The sequence below is a fragment of the Dufourea novaeangliae genome, unplaced genomic scaffold (assembly GCF_001272555.1).
Source record: "Dufourea novaeangliae isolate 0120121106 unplaced genomic scaffold, ASM127255v1 scaffold7, whole genome shotgun sequence".
Lineage (NCBI taxonomy): Eukaryota > Metazoa > Arthropoda > Insecta > Hymenoptera > Halictidae > Dufourea > Dufourea novaeangliae.
Genome location: NW_015373896.1, coordinates 2,748,125 through 2,764,726, shown reverse-complemented (window position 1 = coordinate 2,764,726; position 16,602 = coordinate 2,748,125). Strand labels below are relative to the sequence as shown.

The 16,602-nt window shown below is 40.4% G+C and overlaps 3 protein-coding genes across 3 annotated transcripts; 2 read left to right on the top strand and 1 right to left on the bottom strand.

Moving 5' to 3' along the window:
- Positions 1-545: 545 nt before the first annotated feature.
- On the top strand, positions 546-3,517 carry LOC107191763. The gene is made up of 4 exons (XM_015580868.1): positions 546-657; positions 770-2,514; positions 3,304-3,333; positions 3,422-3,517. Exons 1-4 carry the CDS (start codon positions 546-548, stop codon positions 3,515-3,517), a joined length of 1,983 nt encoding a protein of 660 aa, XP_015436354.1.
- A 248-nt stretch (positions 3,518-3,765) lies between these two features.
- On the bottom strand, positions 3,766-8,031 carry LOC107192953 (GPI ethanolamine phosphate transferase 3). The gene is made up of 4 exons (XM_015582322.1): positions 5,264-8,031; positions 5,011-5,181; positions 4,719-4,939; positions 3,766-4,596 (listed from the first exon to the last, which is right to left on the bottom strand). Exons 1-4 carry the CDS (start codon positions 7,845-7,847, stop codon positions 4,402-4,404), a joined length of 3,171 nt encoding a protein of 1,056 aa, XP_015437808.1. The 5' UTR covers positions 7,848-8,031; the 3' UTR covers positions 3,766-4,401.
- A 970-nt stretch (positions 8,032-9,001) lies between these two features.
- LOC107191751 (thioredoxin domain-containing protein 12-like) lies at positions 9,002-10,194 on the top strand. Its single transcript, XM_015580857.1, has 2 exons — positions 9,002-9,285; positions 9,915-10,194. The coding sequence occupies exons 1-2, from the start codon at positions 9,002-9,004 to the stop codon at positions 10,192-10,194; spliced, it is 564 nt and encodes a 187-aa protein (XP_015436343.1).
- The last annotated feature ends 6,408 nt before the right edge of the window (positions 10,195-16,602 follow it).

Sequence of the window (16,602 nt, the reverse complement as noted above, 5' to 3'; positions counted from 1 at the left end):
GGATTACAAATTGGATCATGAAATCAGTCTGCTTTTAGATTCAGTAGACAAGAAATAGCAAATTAAATGAAATTGCCAATATAAAAAGAAAAAACGAACATTCCAATCAGAAGGAATATGTACATATAACAGGGAGAACGAACTCACAGAAAAATAGTTTACAAGACATGTATGAATGAAATAAAGGTGATTAAAAAAATATTTATAATAATATCAACGAAGAATAATTTAAATAATAATGAAACTAAAGAAATTGTTTATCATTAATTTTTCCGATTATTAAAATAAAACATTAACAAGAAAGCACTAAATATAGACGTTTCAATCGAGAATTTATAATAGTAAGAACGAAATTGCTTTCCTAAGCGGTATAGAGAAAGCATATTGTCTAATTATAAAACATAAGTGCACCTTCTGTGTATGACGGATTATTTAAATTGGAGTATTGGTCCCATACCAGTAATCCCAAAAGCTTTGCAAGTATAATTACCCGGCCGTTGCTATAAAAGCAGAAGCAAGAACAGAGTTCAGTAACTTGGTGTAAGATGTTTCCACTCAAAAGTCTCTCGTTACTTTCCAGTTTAATAGCTCTAACGGCTGGTGCAGCTGTTAAAGCTCCTGCCGCAGCACCATGGACATACTACGCTTCCCAACCTGGTAATACAACACACTTTTTGCTTTCAAAATACTTCTGATTTTTTTTCTTAAATGTTCCATACAACTGTATATGTGCAAATACATATATTTAACGTCAACGATTAATTTTCAGTTTTCTCAAGAGCTCTAGGACCACCACCACTACCAGCAGCAATGGACACCATAACAGTGCCATACATGCCAAAGTCTCCGCTTTTCCCGAAACTCGTTGACCCGAAAGCGATGGTCTCGAAGAAGACAGATATGTTGAGCAACCTGTTTGGTGGTATGGGACCTGCCTACCCTATGGGGCCAGCTTATCCAATGGGACCCCCCGGTTATCCAATGGGACCTTTCAAGCCGTTCATACCGTATGCTATGGGTGGGCCAACTTTATACAGTACCGCCTCAGGGACATCCCCAAACAGTTTGGACAAAAGTAAAATGGAAGACGGTAGCGTCGCATACAAGCGTGGAATATTCGGGCCCTTCGGTTCCGGATCTGTCGGCCCAATGGGTCCCAAGTTCGGTCCAATGGGTCCCATGTCTCAGTACTCAGATATGAACGCCATGCCCGATTACAGCGGCGACTATTCCCGCAAACGACGAAGCACAGACGAATCCTCGTTGACGAAGCTTCGCGCAATTATGGGTGACGGCAAGCCAGAAACTAAGGACCTGGGACCACCGCCACCGTATCCCACCCTTGCTCCGATTTCGGAAGAACCGGAGGACGAGTTCAATCTGCTGCTCCAGAAAGTGGCTAGCTCCACTGCCCCGAAAGAGTATCTACCGGGTATGTTTGGTCCGTTCGGACCGTTCAGCCCATTCTCGCCGATGATGGACCCGTCCATGTTCATAGCCAAGAAATCCGCGTTCTTGGACACTCTGTTCAAGAATCTCGCTACCAGCACACCGGCCCCGGAAACGGCCGCGCTGACTGAAGCACCGACAACGAAAAGCACCATCGTGCCGCCAGACTTCTGGTTTCCAACGTCGATGGTACCCACGCCGGCAGACTACAGCAGCAAGGTGGAAGACTTTCTGGACAAGTTGTTCGAGAGTCTGAAGCTGAACAAAACCGCCGTCGATACTGACAGTATGAAAAGCGACTTCGCGAGATCCATCAAAACCGACGACGAGGGTGGCGCGAAAATTGCGAGATCCATCGACGATCTGTCGTCGATCAACGCGGCCAAGGACGCTGTCGTCGACAGTATACTGTCCGAATTAGGTGATTTGAAGAGCAACATGGTGACAACGATGAACGATTTGGTTGCGTACGAGAAATCGACAGCTCCGATCTCCTCGGCGAAGAAGCCGTTCAAGCCGTTTACACCGGGTATGTGGCCGAAGCCGACGGTCGACGGGACGCTTCCTTTCCAACAGAAAATAACAGTACTCAGCCAAGTGTTCGACATGTTGTTGGACCTGCAGAAGAACATCACGTTGGCGGTTCAGGGCGCAATAAACGCTAAAATGGCTGCCAGCAGCAGTGTCTCTGGGCCAGTAATTAATTCAAATTATCCAATGTATGCTACTGATTATGCAACGCCCGCTAGCATGAATCTTCTAGACGCTCTCAAGAGTAAATTGAGTACGCTCGACTACGAGTCGCCCAATCCTTACGCGGCGAAGATCGCTCGATCGTTGCAGAGGGCACCGGGGTCGTTTTGGGTGTCTTCTCCGGAACAGAAACGAGATGTCAACGGCCAGTTTTCGAACGAAGATAGTAGTTCCGGTCACAAGCAAGAAGCACGTGGAGTCAAGATGCAAATGCACCAAGGGTATCAGAGTCTGCCGGCTGGTTCCGTGGAGTCCGTAGAGGCGGGTGGAGGATCTACACCTGAACACCAAGGCGGAGGAATTAAATTACTTGTGAGTTTTTTTTTAAGCGTTAGAAAAAGAATATGAATTGAAACACACATTTTCCAATAATATCTTTAGTCGAAAGAATTTTAAAGACAAATGTAGAGGATTTGTATATTTTGGCAGAAGTAATAATCAGAGCTTGAAACGGTTCCCGAAAATGACTGTTTTAAACTGTTATATAAATGTTCCGGCTGAAACAGTTCTGAAGAACGTTTATTCTGAATAACTGTTACGAAGAACCTAAATTTCGAAGTACAGACTCCTCTCGATTATTGTCTCGAACTGGGGTCCGCGCCGGGACAATAATCTGATATAGAGAAACGCTTCAGACTGAGCAACAAAGTATGCGCTTGACAGACTCCATGGCCTCCCCCCTGGAGAACGCCAGGACAATAATCGTGTAGAATAAGTCGGACGATAATCGAGAGGAGTCTGTATATCAGTTCTGTAATCGTTATTTTTAGGTTCTATATAAGTTCCACAAGGGTTATAGAACCGATTCGTGTTATAGAAATGATTCTACAGAATTTTACTGTAAATAAAATCAGAACATTCAAAACCTAAAAAATAATGATTGTAGAACTGATATAGAAACTGTAACTGAAACTAATATTGTTTAAAATTTAGGTTCTTCATAAGCGATATTCCGAATAAAGATTCTTATTAACTGTATCAAGAACATAAATCGATATCATAACAGTCTTCAAGCTCTGGTAATAGTACTCTGTTAATATAACCGAACAAATGAAGATAACGAGAGGTCTTATGCAACATGATAGCTTCATTTGTTTTCAGATACAAATGCCTGTACTGCCTAATACGCAAGTGCCAGGCTATCAATATAATAATTACGAAAACTAGGTACGTGAGATTAATGTAATTCGAATACCGTGAACATGTTCATTTGTCGCAGGAGAACAGCAATTACGAGGATCCCAATAGATGGACGAACTGGATGGAATACATGAGAAACAACTACCCTGGACACAGGCATCACAATCACCACTAGGCACTTGTGGTTTGTCCCAGGAGGAATACTTCGATAAATTGTAATTACAAAACTTTTATCTTTAAAAACTGATCCACGTATTCACGTAACAAATATTATATATCGTGTACGCTTGGCAATTTTCTTCAATAAAGTGCGTTCTGCAAAATAAACGAGTAACAGCGCCACCACGTTATCAGTAAACGGCACCGTTATGCTCAAGAGTTTTATTACTTTTATAACGTATAAGAAGATATATATACCTGGAAGATATACAATGTCTTTTTATTAAATTTTCCGTTGGATTTATAATACATGCTATATACAGTGTCGGGTTGTAACGAATGAAGAAAAGACGTGTATATACTACTTATGGTTATTCGTTCGAGTTCATTGAACAATAAAGAACGTAAAATGGTAAAATGGTACCGTACACACCAGTCAAGCAGATACCAGCGCACATGGACGCAATCCTGCATCAAGTGCGTTGCTTTGTTTCATTGAAATCAGCAATGCATTGCACGCAGGGTAGCGTTAGTGTGTTAGGAAGCACCAGAATCGATTACACGGCTTGGTCTTTGAAGAATCGAAGAGAGACACTGTTTCACAATCTTCTGTGCTACAGACTTTAGCATAATTTTTCAGTGTTAGATACGGTTTAACAGTCCCATTATGTAAAGTCATATAAAATCACGGGAACATTGGCAGTATCGGTAAGTGTTGACGTTAGACGTCTATGTGTCTTTCTTTAATAAAAAATAAAAAAAAAAGAAACCTTCATCCCTGAAATAAAGTGTAAAAAGAGCCACTTGGCGCGTATCCTAATATTAGAGTTATCCCGTCTGAAAACTTTGGTATTTTACTAACAATTTCTATTGTACACCTTATTAAAACGTGGATCACTATCATCTGCCTTTCGTCATTCTGGATATAAGATGTTCCATTCGTTGATCGATTCTGAACACCATGTAAAAGGATGCCAGCACACTGCTCAACGTCACTAACAGTCCTAAGCCCTCGAATATCAACTTTGGCGCGAAGATCTTCCAAACCATTAAATGTCGACAGTGAATCGTCGCGGCTAGCATGCTGCCAAACGTCTATAATATACATTAATTTAGACTAGTTTTAGAAGAAAGAAAACCATTTTTCCGTTCGCTATTTCACATTTGTCCAAACGCTAACGATTCTGACATTAAAACAAAAAGCAGTAGCAACTTACTCTAATTCCATGAAGCAGCGTATATTTTCCAGCAACTGAGAAAACTGACGCGTGAAACACTGAGTCCTGTTCAAAAAGTAGCAGTTCCCCTCTTTTCAAATCGTCTTCCGAGAATTTTGCTTTGACCAATTTCGGAAATACAAGGTATAACGTATATGGTACAATTACCAATAACGGTAATGTTGCGCCTAATATAATGTGCGATCCAAATGTATTTATTCCTGTAAATATAATATACCATTCATTGGCAAAAGTAGTACCGGGTGTTAATGTGAATATATTTTATGCACACCTATTAGTATCGCTGGTAATAGGTTTCCATAAAAATGTCCACCCGTTCCGACAAATGCAGCTTCCCAATGAATGGTGGGAAAGGTTGGTTGATGGCCAGTTCCATAAAAGAAATACTCAGCTATCAGAAACCAACATACTAGAGCAGAAGTGGGTACTTCTACAAGTTCGGCTGTTTTTGAAACAGTAATTACAAGTATACGGTATACAACATAAATCACTTTCTACGCTGTCTATGTACTCGGAATACTTACATATAGTATTAGCATTGTTGTATCTCTCTATTGCAGACAAGCCCAGAACAGAGGCACAAGAAATAAACATCAAGAATGTGCTAGGAGACAGTATATCCCCTAACAATAGAGAATACAACAGCATAAGAAAAACGCTCAACGAGATAAATGCAGCACTATAGGCAGTGCCCAAGCCGTAAACGACTGGTGTTTCATCGGCGTCTATCCTCTTACGATATATTGACTCTTTTATCTTCTCGAACAGTCGTGGTACTATGTTCTCGTCACTGTATAGATTAATTGATTCCTTCTTCTTTGGCAGTAAGAATATACTGAGAGGACGATAACAGAGGACAATGATCGATAATAAACCGAACGCGTACACTATGTTCGGCAATGTACTAACTTGCCAGGATAGCGCAAACTTCACTTTGACAAATTTTGGTAATCGTTGAAGAACCCAGTAACAACCCATACAAACACCGATTACAACAGGACAATATTGTCCTACCAAAACACTGGGCGAAAAGCCGGAAAGGTTACCACAATTCTGTAACCAGAGTCGTACTATTGTGATATATAAAGCAAGTACAATCAAGGTAACGGCAAGTAACACACGTTCCAAACTGTCTGATGTTATGGATCCTGCTTTGCCAGTTGTCAGAAGAGAACACATACGTTGTTGCTGCTCCTCTCGACAACGCCAGAAATAATGGGACAGTCTTATAGACACACATGCTACAAATCCAACGGCGATTATTACAGTCCTTAAATTTGATTTTGGCTGCGTCTTTATGAACGGCTTCGCCTTCCGTTCGGAATTTTCATTAGAGTTTTCTTGTTTCAAATTAAATGCGAGCAAACAAAGAAGCGTAACAAGTAAAAAGGACAATACATTATCTTCCTCGACAATGTAACTGTTGGAAAAAAGACTGAATACAGTTAAAAGAAGTATCACTCTAGTGATATAGATCAATTTCTTGATCTTGCGGTAATCGTACCATCTCATCGAAATTACATCCCAATTCTTGGCAATTAATATTACTAATAATACCATGGAAACCACACCAGTGGCGAAAAATGCAGTGTTTTTAAACTCACTTAGAATGTTGAGGAAATACAAGAAGAAGATACCTAGCGCAGTGATTAGATTCACTAGAATAGAACATTGTAAATATGATGACTGAAATATCTTAGACATCCGACTTTCTGGAATACCCGTAATAAACAGGTAGAAAAAGAATAAGGTACAAAACATTAGGACCAGACCTTTAGACATTAGGCTAGAATCAAATTGCACCCAAACTTCGGAACAAGTGTCCTTAAGCAGTTTGAAGTAATTCTTGCTGTTCTGAATGAATAATTCAAATTCCTCCATGGTATTTACATGTTTTATCTGTTCTAATAGATGATTGTACATGACTTCTAAGTTCTGAAGTTGATCCTTGGAAAATAGATAACTGTCTATAGAATACACATCAATGTAGTGTTTAGTTTGTGCAATGTTTCTCCATACGGAATGCAATGAGTACCACAGATCATCTTGCAATTTTCCTTTTCTTGTTGACTTTGGTAGTGAATCAAGTATGACAGATCCCAAGTTGGAGAAAGGTATAGGTGTTCCAAGAATTGATGCCAATGTAGGAACAAGATCAATCTGATTCACAGTACCTTGAAATGAATTATATTTCTGAAGAGGAACCAAAGAATAAACAAACATGGCAGCTTCAACTTCATTCGAACTGTCACCACCATGATCCCCAGTGTCTGTCATTCCATGATCACCAACAACAAAAAGTATTGTATCATTTTCCAAAGATTCAATGATCTCTTTGATCAGTGTATTAGTATCATTTAATTTTCTGGTCATTTCTGGATGATTAGGGCCATGCTTATGCCCACAATGATCAATTCCAAGGACATGTGCTATAAGAAGAGACCAATCCTTCTTCTTCAATTCGAAAAATATACGATACCTAACATCTTTGTCAACACTGTCCAGATCCCAGACATTAAAAGACGGTGATGGAAACTGACGTTTGAATTTACCAGGAAACAAATTTGTCCAGGTATCATCACCCATGAAAATAATACCTTTTCCAGCATTCTGTTCCACAATGTTGTCTTCGTCTATGCTTTCAGAAGCAAAATTGGATCCAATATCAATGAAGGTAGGCAGAGATCCAGTGGTAAAACCTTTTAATCGCTGCATAGTTGTTGTCGGAGGATCTGCTATGAATTTGTACAAACGAGAATTCATTGGTTGAGTTTGCAGTAGTTTGTGTATTATTGGTATCTTGTTGCCATAATATGTCGGGACAGAGCTGTTGTCATCGTACCAATTTACAAAATCATATTTTAATGCGTCAACGACTAGCAACACGACGCGTGCCCTTTTTTCGAGGCAAGTGGTCGCGGCAGTTTTAGGATCCTGAAGAAGGTTTTCGATGTCGCAGTCTCCAGAATCCGTACAATATTTACATTCGGCGTGTTCTGGCCTAGATACACGATTAAGTAGGAAACCGCTTGTGAAGATGAGCAGGCCGGCTGCCATTAAGTACGACATCCATCCTTGAAAAACTAGATAATTCCATAGTTTGCTCATTTTTCTCGATGGCTCGTTATATTCTCGAATTATTCAAAAAGAATGTAATGCTGAAGGAAAGTATCTTAACCTATCCTTTAATATGAGTTTGTTTTTCACCATTGTCACATTGTTGCAGGAACGATTCGATTGATCATGTGATAGCAGTTTACGAAGACATACTGTTAGGAGTTCAGAAAGATCAGCCGGTTATTCATGTTTTATGAAACCGCTCTGAAATATAACCTTAAATTGATTGCAAGAACACAAGGACGTAATTTTCTCTTTATACGAATGGCGCTAAATTTGAATTTGTTCTACAGTGCCGCCAATGTGATCGGGAATTACAACATATGTATCGTGTTCACATGGTACTGTCGATCTATTATCATAAGTCATAGATAAGTATGTGTACATATGTACATACGAGGTTATAAGAATAGACTTAACGGATTTAACATTTTTGTGGCTCAATTTTCTGGAGTTCTAACACCGTATTATCATTTTAGTGTCAATACCCGACGTTACTGATACTGATAAAGTACGCATCTGGGTATTATTAGCACGAATGGAATGTGTAATGATTTGGCGGGAATAAACAATACGCGTTGTTTCGATTTAAAGCTTTAAAAAATGAATATAACGCGTGATAACACTCAAAAAACATGACGCCGAACATACATGTCTTGTTACAATCCTCTCCATACGTATGTATAAGAATTGTGATGTAAAAGTATCGAGGTCTGTCAGTTAGAAACCTGAAGAAAATATAGCCACATTCCTTGAAGATTCCTCTACAAAATACCGTTCTCTGAAAACGATTTTTTTTAATTCTTTATACCTAGTCGGTAATTATAATACAGTAACACAGCATGCAATTAGAAAATTAATATTGAATATCCTGAATGTATGCACGGACTACATTTGTATAATTCGTGACGTGACATTTCGAGGGTTAAATCAGTTTAGATAATACTATTTATAAAATTTTGTTTGTCAAGAAAGTCTAATTTTGTCGGAATTGTGTACAAAGCGAATTAGATAAATTTAGTCGTGTAACATAAATTCAAAATTACTCGAAGGAAACCATATTAGCGAAAACTCATGATTGAAAACGGTTGCAATCGATTCTTTTGCTCGTAACCATAGATAATGATGTCCGACCCATTGGTGCAATGATAAATTTCGTTCAATGTGCCAGATACCTCAGTTCTTTTAATCTCATTAAGTTAACAACTCAAGTAATAGAAAATACTTTCACCACTACGGTAACAGACTCGAAAGTGGACTATGATTTTGATCAACTTTTTAAATGGAGGTCTCTTGACAACGGTTTCGAAGAGGCTAAGAGAACCAAGAAACCAGTATTTCTATTGATTTACAAAACAGGATGTCCCGCGTGTGAGAAAATGAAAGAGAAATTTTCAAAATCTGTGCGACTGATGGATCTCAGCGATCGGTAAATATTGTCGGAATGCGAGCTCGGTGGATAATCAGGCAGTTACATTTTTTGTCGCTAGAGGTCACTGTCATGGCTCTTGGCGTTCATTATGTACTATAATTATATAACTGTACAATTATACACGATATAATATCAATTTGCAAATACTCACAATTATCTAAAAACAAGTAATATAATTTATAACAATTATTGCAATGTTCATAAATATGCACTTAACAATATATATGCCTTTAGTGTTACCTTTGTGATTTTAAGATACGTTCAATGTATGTATTAATTTTTTGATCATTTCAATTTAATACTTTTGTACACAAATTCCCTACCCATCTTTTTCTGAAGAGGAATAAGTGGGTTATTAATATTTTTTCTCTTGTATTTAAAGTACATATTTAATCGCGTCTTTTTAATGTATAATTTTATGACAAGGAGAGTGGGGATAAAGCAAGTTTATCTGTACAATAGCGCGAATCGATTTACCATTTGATCCTTTCCTATTTTAACACATATTATTCATAAATCACTTGACTATTCCAACCACAATTTTCACTGCCAACAATAATAACGTACTTCACGGATAAAATTAAATAGAACCCAAGAAAGAATCACAGGTAGCATTATTTTTACAGATTCGTGATGATAAAGGCGGAAAAGGGAAAGAATAAAGCATTAAATGAGAAGAAGTTTGAGCCCGATGGTACATACGTACCCAGAATATTGTTTTTCACCTCGGACGGCAGATTCATCGTGGAATCCTACAACAGACACGCAGATGCCGAAAAAGAGCACAAATATTTTTACGTTCAGCCCTCGCAAATCGTGGAATCTATGTTGTTCGTTTTGAAGGAATACGGTAACGAACCAATGCCGGTAATGTTCGAACCGGAACGATCGCATTTAGACTATTGAGACTGCGAGAAGGCGGCCCTCTATCGGATATCATAACAATATTGGTAATCAAAATTAACCAGTGACCATGAAACATATAGTAAAGATTTTATGAAACCTTTTGTTAAGACTTGCTTCATTTTTTTTTATCAACTCGATAAGTTTAGTAATAACTTCAAGGTCTCAAGTGACCCAACCCACCGGTTTGGATTTCAAATATCAATTGTCTCCCAGTTTAGATTTCTCGATCACGTTTCCCGCGTTCTCGAGACTGCGAAACCGTCAGTTTAATCGTGGCGCCCAATCAGAAGCGTTTGTTTCGAACGACAAAACGATTGGAGTAAACTGTCGCGAAGTCTTGCCAGCCAGCGAACGGGTTAATTCGGTAACCAATCTGAACGCTAGGAGAAAACAGGCGTAACCTTTCCGAAACATTGTCCCCGAGTTGTGTTCGCGCGAGTCTGCGCCAATACACATTAAACACCCGTGGCACATCCAACCTATCCGCAGAGACCTGACGGCGCTTGCGTTTGCAACTGTTGCCACATCGGGGAACGCCTGTCGCATTGGTCGACACTGTGTCTCTCACCTAGGGCTTGCCTGACCACGCCCATTTCACCCTCTTCGGTTGATACAGTTCGCTTTCGGGACGACGGGGGAGGTCTTCGCTTCTTTCCACCCTACACTCTATCGACTATGCAGAGTTGAGCACAATTTTATTCGTGAAAAGTAGCAGTATATGGGATCGTCATCCTGACTTTTGAACAGTTAATGAAATAATTGTTTGCCAAGTGTCTACTCATTCGACAAGTATTGTGTTATTGTAAAAATTGAAATTTTCACGGTTATGCTATTGAAAAGGCGAAATACTAGATAACGAATTTGCCTATCTTTGCGACTATGTTGAAACAAACAAAAAAATTTGTGAACACTAACATTCACGGTCTCTTATTCTTGCAGTAGTACTTTTAAAAAGAAGCTTCTTGACAGTTTAATTTCACATCTACAATACATTCCAGCAATCCCAAATGATTAAACGAGAAAAAAATCGGGTAAACAATAAGAAACCAGGTTCCATCAATCGATCATCGTTCATTTTCAACGTGGACCGGTCAGTGCAAGGGCCGAAAGTACAATCTCGTCGGATCCACAAGCTCCGGAGACCGGCAGGTATTCGTATTCACCGTCGCCGCATGAGGGCTTGGGACGGCCCTGCCGCGATCCACCAGTGTCGATGAAATACCGTACGACTTTTTGACGTGCTTTTAACAGATTGAATTGAAAATGGCTTCCAGGCCGCGGATATGTATATCCACGGGTCCCACATCCATACTCTGTGAACGACCTCTCCGAACGGACGCGATAGACGAGATATATAATCTTTTCCTCCCCCCTTCCTCCACCCCCTTCCTCTAGCCCACTGCTTTCTCTCGCTTTCGCACCTCGCCGCAACTTTTTCCCTCTTTCATACCTATCCCAATCTCCCTTTGTCTCTCCCCGCCCCCTTGTCCGCGAAACGGTCGCCGATTTTACTCCTCGCCCCGCCCTCCACCCCTCTTCCCACCCACTATTCGCTGTGTCCTCGATTTTTCTCTTCCCCCTGGAATTTTTGCACATTCGCTGACGCGGCACATTGCAAGCTGCGCCGGTGGAAACGACGACCAAGCTGAACCGGACCGGTCACTCGGAGCTACCACGGGGTCGTCGTCGATGGGTTGGAGGGCAGAGGGGAGGAGTGGAGGGTGGAGGACCGCGTAAAAATAATGTCCTGGCTCATTTTTTAAAGCCCCAGACCGCAGAGAGGGCTGCAAGCGAGCCGAGGTGGACGGGCGAGTAGCAGGCGAGTCGGCCGGCCGACCGACGCCGGATGAAACGGTCAAAAGCTAAAAAGCTCTCTCCGGCGAAACGGGCTATATATTATCCACAACCCTTCAAACACAGAACACCCCGAGAGATCCATACATAACCCATATGCGTACACTTCTCTCTTTCGTGCCGTTTCTCCTCTTGCCCCCTTCCAGGAATCTTCGTTCGTGCACCGATATTCTACCCAAATAGCACATAACGCCTAATGACGCCTTAACGACGGCTTAAAGGCGTCTTAGACCTAAAATAGTCATAAAATGGACGTCTTCAAGACATCATGTGCTATTTGGGGGTAGGGAGGTTAGGTCCTAACGCTACATTAGGTGGCCGTCGTCGTTGCGTAGTTTAACCCTCGGACAACTGACTGTGAAACACTCATGGCTCCGCGGACACCGGGTCAATTGGGACCCAAAGTAATATTACTATTATATCGATTGTTTTAGTTATTATTAATAGTTTCACAATTCAAAATGGTCAAGTTTTTCAAGGTTATCAATGTTTTTTTTTTCAAATAATCTAGTCATATCTAATATTGATTTCTCTGTGTTTATATTTATCTAAAATCTTCAAAAACAAGACAAATGATATTATTTTGATCATGTATACATGAGAATTTGGGATATCGATAGACACAACTTCCTTTTGCGCGAGTCAGTCGTGTGAATGACGATGAGTGGGACCGATATTCCGACCAATAAGACCCCCATACCTTCCAGATCCAGTCCTGTCGACCCCGTGTACTGGAAGCTTTGTCATTTAAATGCCCGTGACGATGCACGAAGTATGAAATAACTTTGACGGAGGGATTAAGAGTAGCATGTTGAGAGGATTAGAGCAGTAACTCTTTATGTGTACCCCTCGACCTACTTGTACCGGTCTACTTTGATCAACAAGTCCTTCATGGCTACTTGGATTCTTGCAGCGCCTCCAACTGGTTATCAATCCGTGGTGACACCCTAATGTACACAGTTTGCCACCCCTCGTTTCAACTTGGTCCCGCCTTCTAGCCAATTGTACACAAGATTCTTCAAACAAAACTCTGATCGATTCGAAAAGACTCCATAAAATTTTAAATCGCTGAAGATTCTCATCGACTTAAAATTTTAACAGCATCGTTTCGAATCGACCAGAGTTTTGTTTCACGAATTACAAAAAAATAATTTTTACTCTGTTCGGTTAAAACCTACAGCCGATTCGGCACAGTGACGAGAGAGAATTTTTATTTCACTATCGCAACCTGGCGAAAAATTGTGGAAGCTCCAGCGTTTGAGTAGGTTACCTGTGATTGACAGACCAAATTGAGTATCTTATTACATTAACTCGTACTGTAAAGTGGCACACGATTTTCATGAACAGAAACCAAAAGTAACGTCCGATTGGTTATCGAAACTATTTAGGAAGAACAGTCGTCGTCAGATTAGGTAATTATATGTATTCTGTACAGTGAACTGCAAGATAATTGAAACTGAAAATTAATCCACAATTTGGCAAACAATTATTTAATCCCATTAACTGTTTATATAAGATACAAGTTATGAATAAAAGTTACAATACTTCGACGGTATTGGTTTATCCCTAGATGTAACCGAAGGACCACATGCAACAGAATGCTCAAGGCAAGTTCTTCTGTCGTTGTGCCCTATTGGTTGACCGATAAAGATGTCGCAGATGATTCACTCACGCAAGATACATCGCCGAAGATCGTGCCAGGCAGCTTTGTACCTGCGTTTCCCCTGTTTCTCTTCGACTGTGCACCGACCGCCAGTCCTAATCTCCCTTATCCGATCAGCAGAACGATTTGATCAGCTGTTTCCGTGGTGTTGCCGATCGGCGTTATGTTTGCAAACATTGTAATTCGATACAGACGCGATCTTGATCTCGATCTCGGCTCCCCAATGTGTAAATAGCCGAAAGGGAGGTTCCCCGTGTGTATACAAGTTGTTTGCACGTGGTACCTGCTGCATTCATCGATCAATCGGATACATCTGAGAACACCCGAAGGTCAGGAGGTAAGAATCGTGGGAGAGTCTTCCCGATGAAAAATTGTTTCTTTTTGATCTTTAAGACGCTTGAGAACGTTCCAATGGTGTTGCATCTTCCGATGTTTCGTTCTATCGCGTAGATATAACGTTTTGATACAATTTTTCCTTCGTTTCACGTCTCGAGTAGATACCTAACCTATACGCTGTCAGTAGGAGTTACAACCGTCGAGAGATTTAAAACAGACTTTTTCCTGTTATTTTTGGTATTTTACTTTTGTTTCTAGTTCTTTTTATTGTGATGATATCTTTCAGAATGCCTAAACCTGCGTCTGCACTATATAGCATAACACGTTATATAGCAGAGTTGGGCAAATTATATGTTATCCATCAAATGTGACGCCATTATTAAATAATGAGATGCGAAATGTTACACCAACTTGTTACAGGCTCGTGCAGAAAGTATAATCTTGTAACAAGTTATAAAAACATGTTATATAACACTATTCTGTTATATAGTGTAGACGTAGCTTTATACAGACGATCTATTATCAGTTTACTGTTATCATTAACGTTGTTGAAAAAATGATGGTGCTCGTACTGTAATCATCAATGGTGCCTGTTCAAAACAATGCGTAAAACGATTTACGATTGTTTTCGAGTGTCTACAAAAATTTATTGTTCGATTATTATACGTTTTACGTCAATAATTTTAAGTACGGGTGGAAAATGCAAAATTTCGTTGGCATTGTTAAATTCGCTGACTGCGTAAATATGGATGTGGAGGTGTCGCCTGATACTTTAAAAGCAGGTAGGTATGCACTGCCACAGCTATTGGTTTATTGATTTATCATCGGCGCGTACCGTACGCTTTTGAGTGGCCGATATGCCAGAGTAAAAAATGGTCCGTGTTGGTGTACACCCAGTGTCTATGAATACATACTCCGGTTCCCCACGCGTGCCTTCGATGTTGCTCAATCGTCATTGCATTTTATAAATAATCGATGAACGCGTCGAAATTTGCAGTTCAGTGAAAACCGTAGCCGAACGCTTTTATTCCAACGGGGACCGAGTCATTTCATATTGAAGAAAAGCTTCGAAACGAAACATGGAATATAGCACCTTATTGTCGTTTTGTAAATATTAACTGCATATTTTTAAATATTAACATTGCAATACTTACTGTCAACAAGAGTTAACATTGTAATATTAACTGTCGTGGAAAATAACGAATTTCCATTTTACAAATCATGTAGTTCTACCAATACCGTATTTTTGTTACTGCTATAAATATAAAAATCATGTAACAACGTACATATTACCAATCGACAATAATATTTAGTTAGACGATACAAATTTTTACCGGACTGTAAATAAAATGAAATTTGTACTTATAATGGGTCTAACGCAATGATCCGAGAAATATAAAGAATTTCCATAAAGAAGTGAAAAATAATGGAAAAATTCTACCTTTATATTTCTGCTATTAATCTACAAATTGTATTCTTCTTTCCCAATACAATAGGGCAAACAACTACAAGAAAGTACGTATTCCATTATCCAAAAACGATCCTCATATCCGTGTCCCTCATTAATCCGTATAAACGGGGCTCCACTACTGTACAACGAAAACGGAGCCACGTGTGAAACATGGCCGATTTAATCCCGAATAATAATCTAATAGTTACGTTTACCGGTGTCGGTTTACGCGTAACGTGATACGGCCGCAGTAGTGCTCACGAACGGCCATATTTAAATGCAAATACCCGTAGCCCGGACACGACATTACACAGTTACTTTCGTTCGCATGGCTAAGTCAAAAGTAATGGTGCCATTGTGTATATTCTCGGACGGTAGAGTACAATTGTGCCTCGTGGGCTTGCCGTAGGTAGACGTTCAGGCCAGTTGAGCACACGGAGAGAAAGAGAGAGATACGCGCAGGGATCGAGAATCACAGAACGCGCTTATACTGCACACACACATATAGGGAACCGCCTTTATTCCGTTCTCATTGCCGGGTAAATAACATCTGTACATTAGATCACTATAAAATCGGTCGCCATTGGTGAACGACAATAGGGCTTCCCCCTATTGAAACCTCATTGTAGAATATGATTCAAGAAAGGCTCGTCGCTATATGGCGCGATAGTGTGCCCGTGCGTGGCTCTACAGCGCGCGGGGCATGGCCCTGGGATGGATGGTAAAGGAAAAAAAAGAAGGAAAACAGAAGCGCGGAGAGACGGGCGAACCGCGAGCAACCGTGACCGACCGAGCGAGAGACGACCGAAGTGGGGGAGAAACTAACAAGAAGGAAAGAAATAAAGAAAGAAGGGACACGTTCTTCTCCGAAAGGGGCCGAAGAAAAACAGTCCCGGGCGAAACAAAAGGCGGAGCAATAGAGAGAAACGTCTGTGAGCATCGCTCGCATTGTGTTTCAGGTTCGTAAACGGGTTTTTAAATAAAAGAGTAATGTGTTTGTCCCCCGTTTTGCCTCCGTACGACAGAATATACACACAACACACTGTTCCTCGATGCCACACAGTGCCGCGCGGCTCTGTCACTCTCTCTCTCTCTCTCTTCTGTA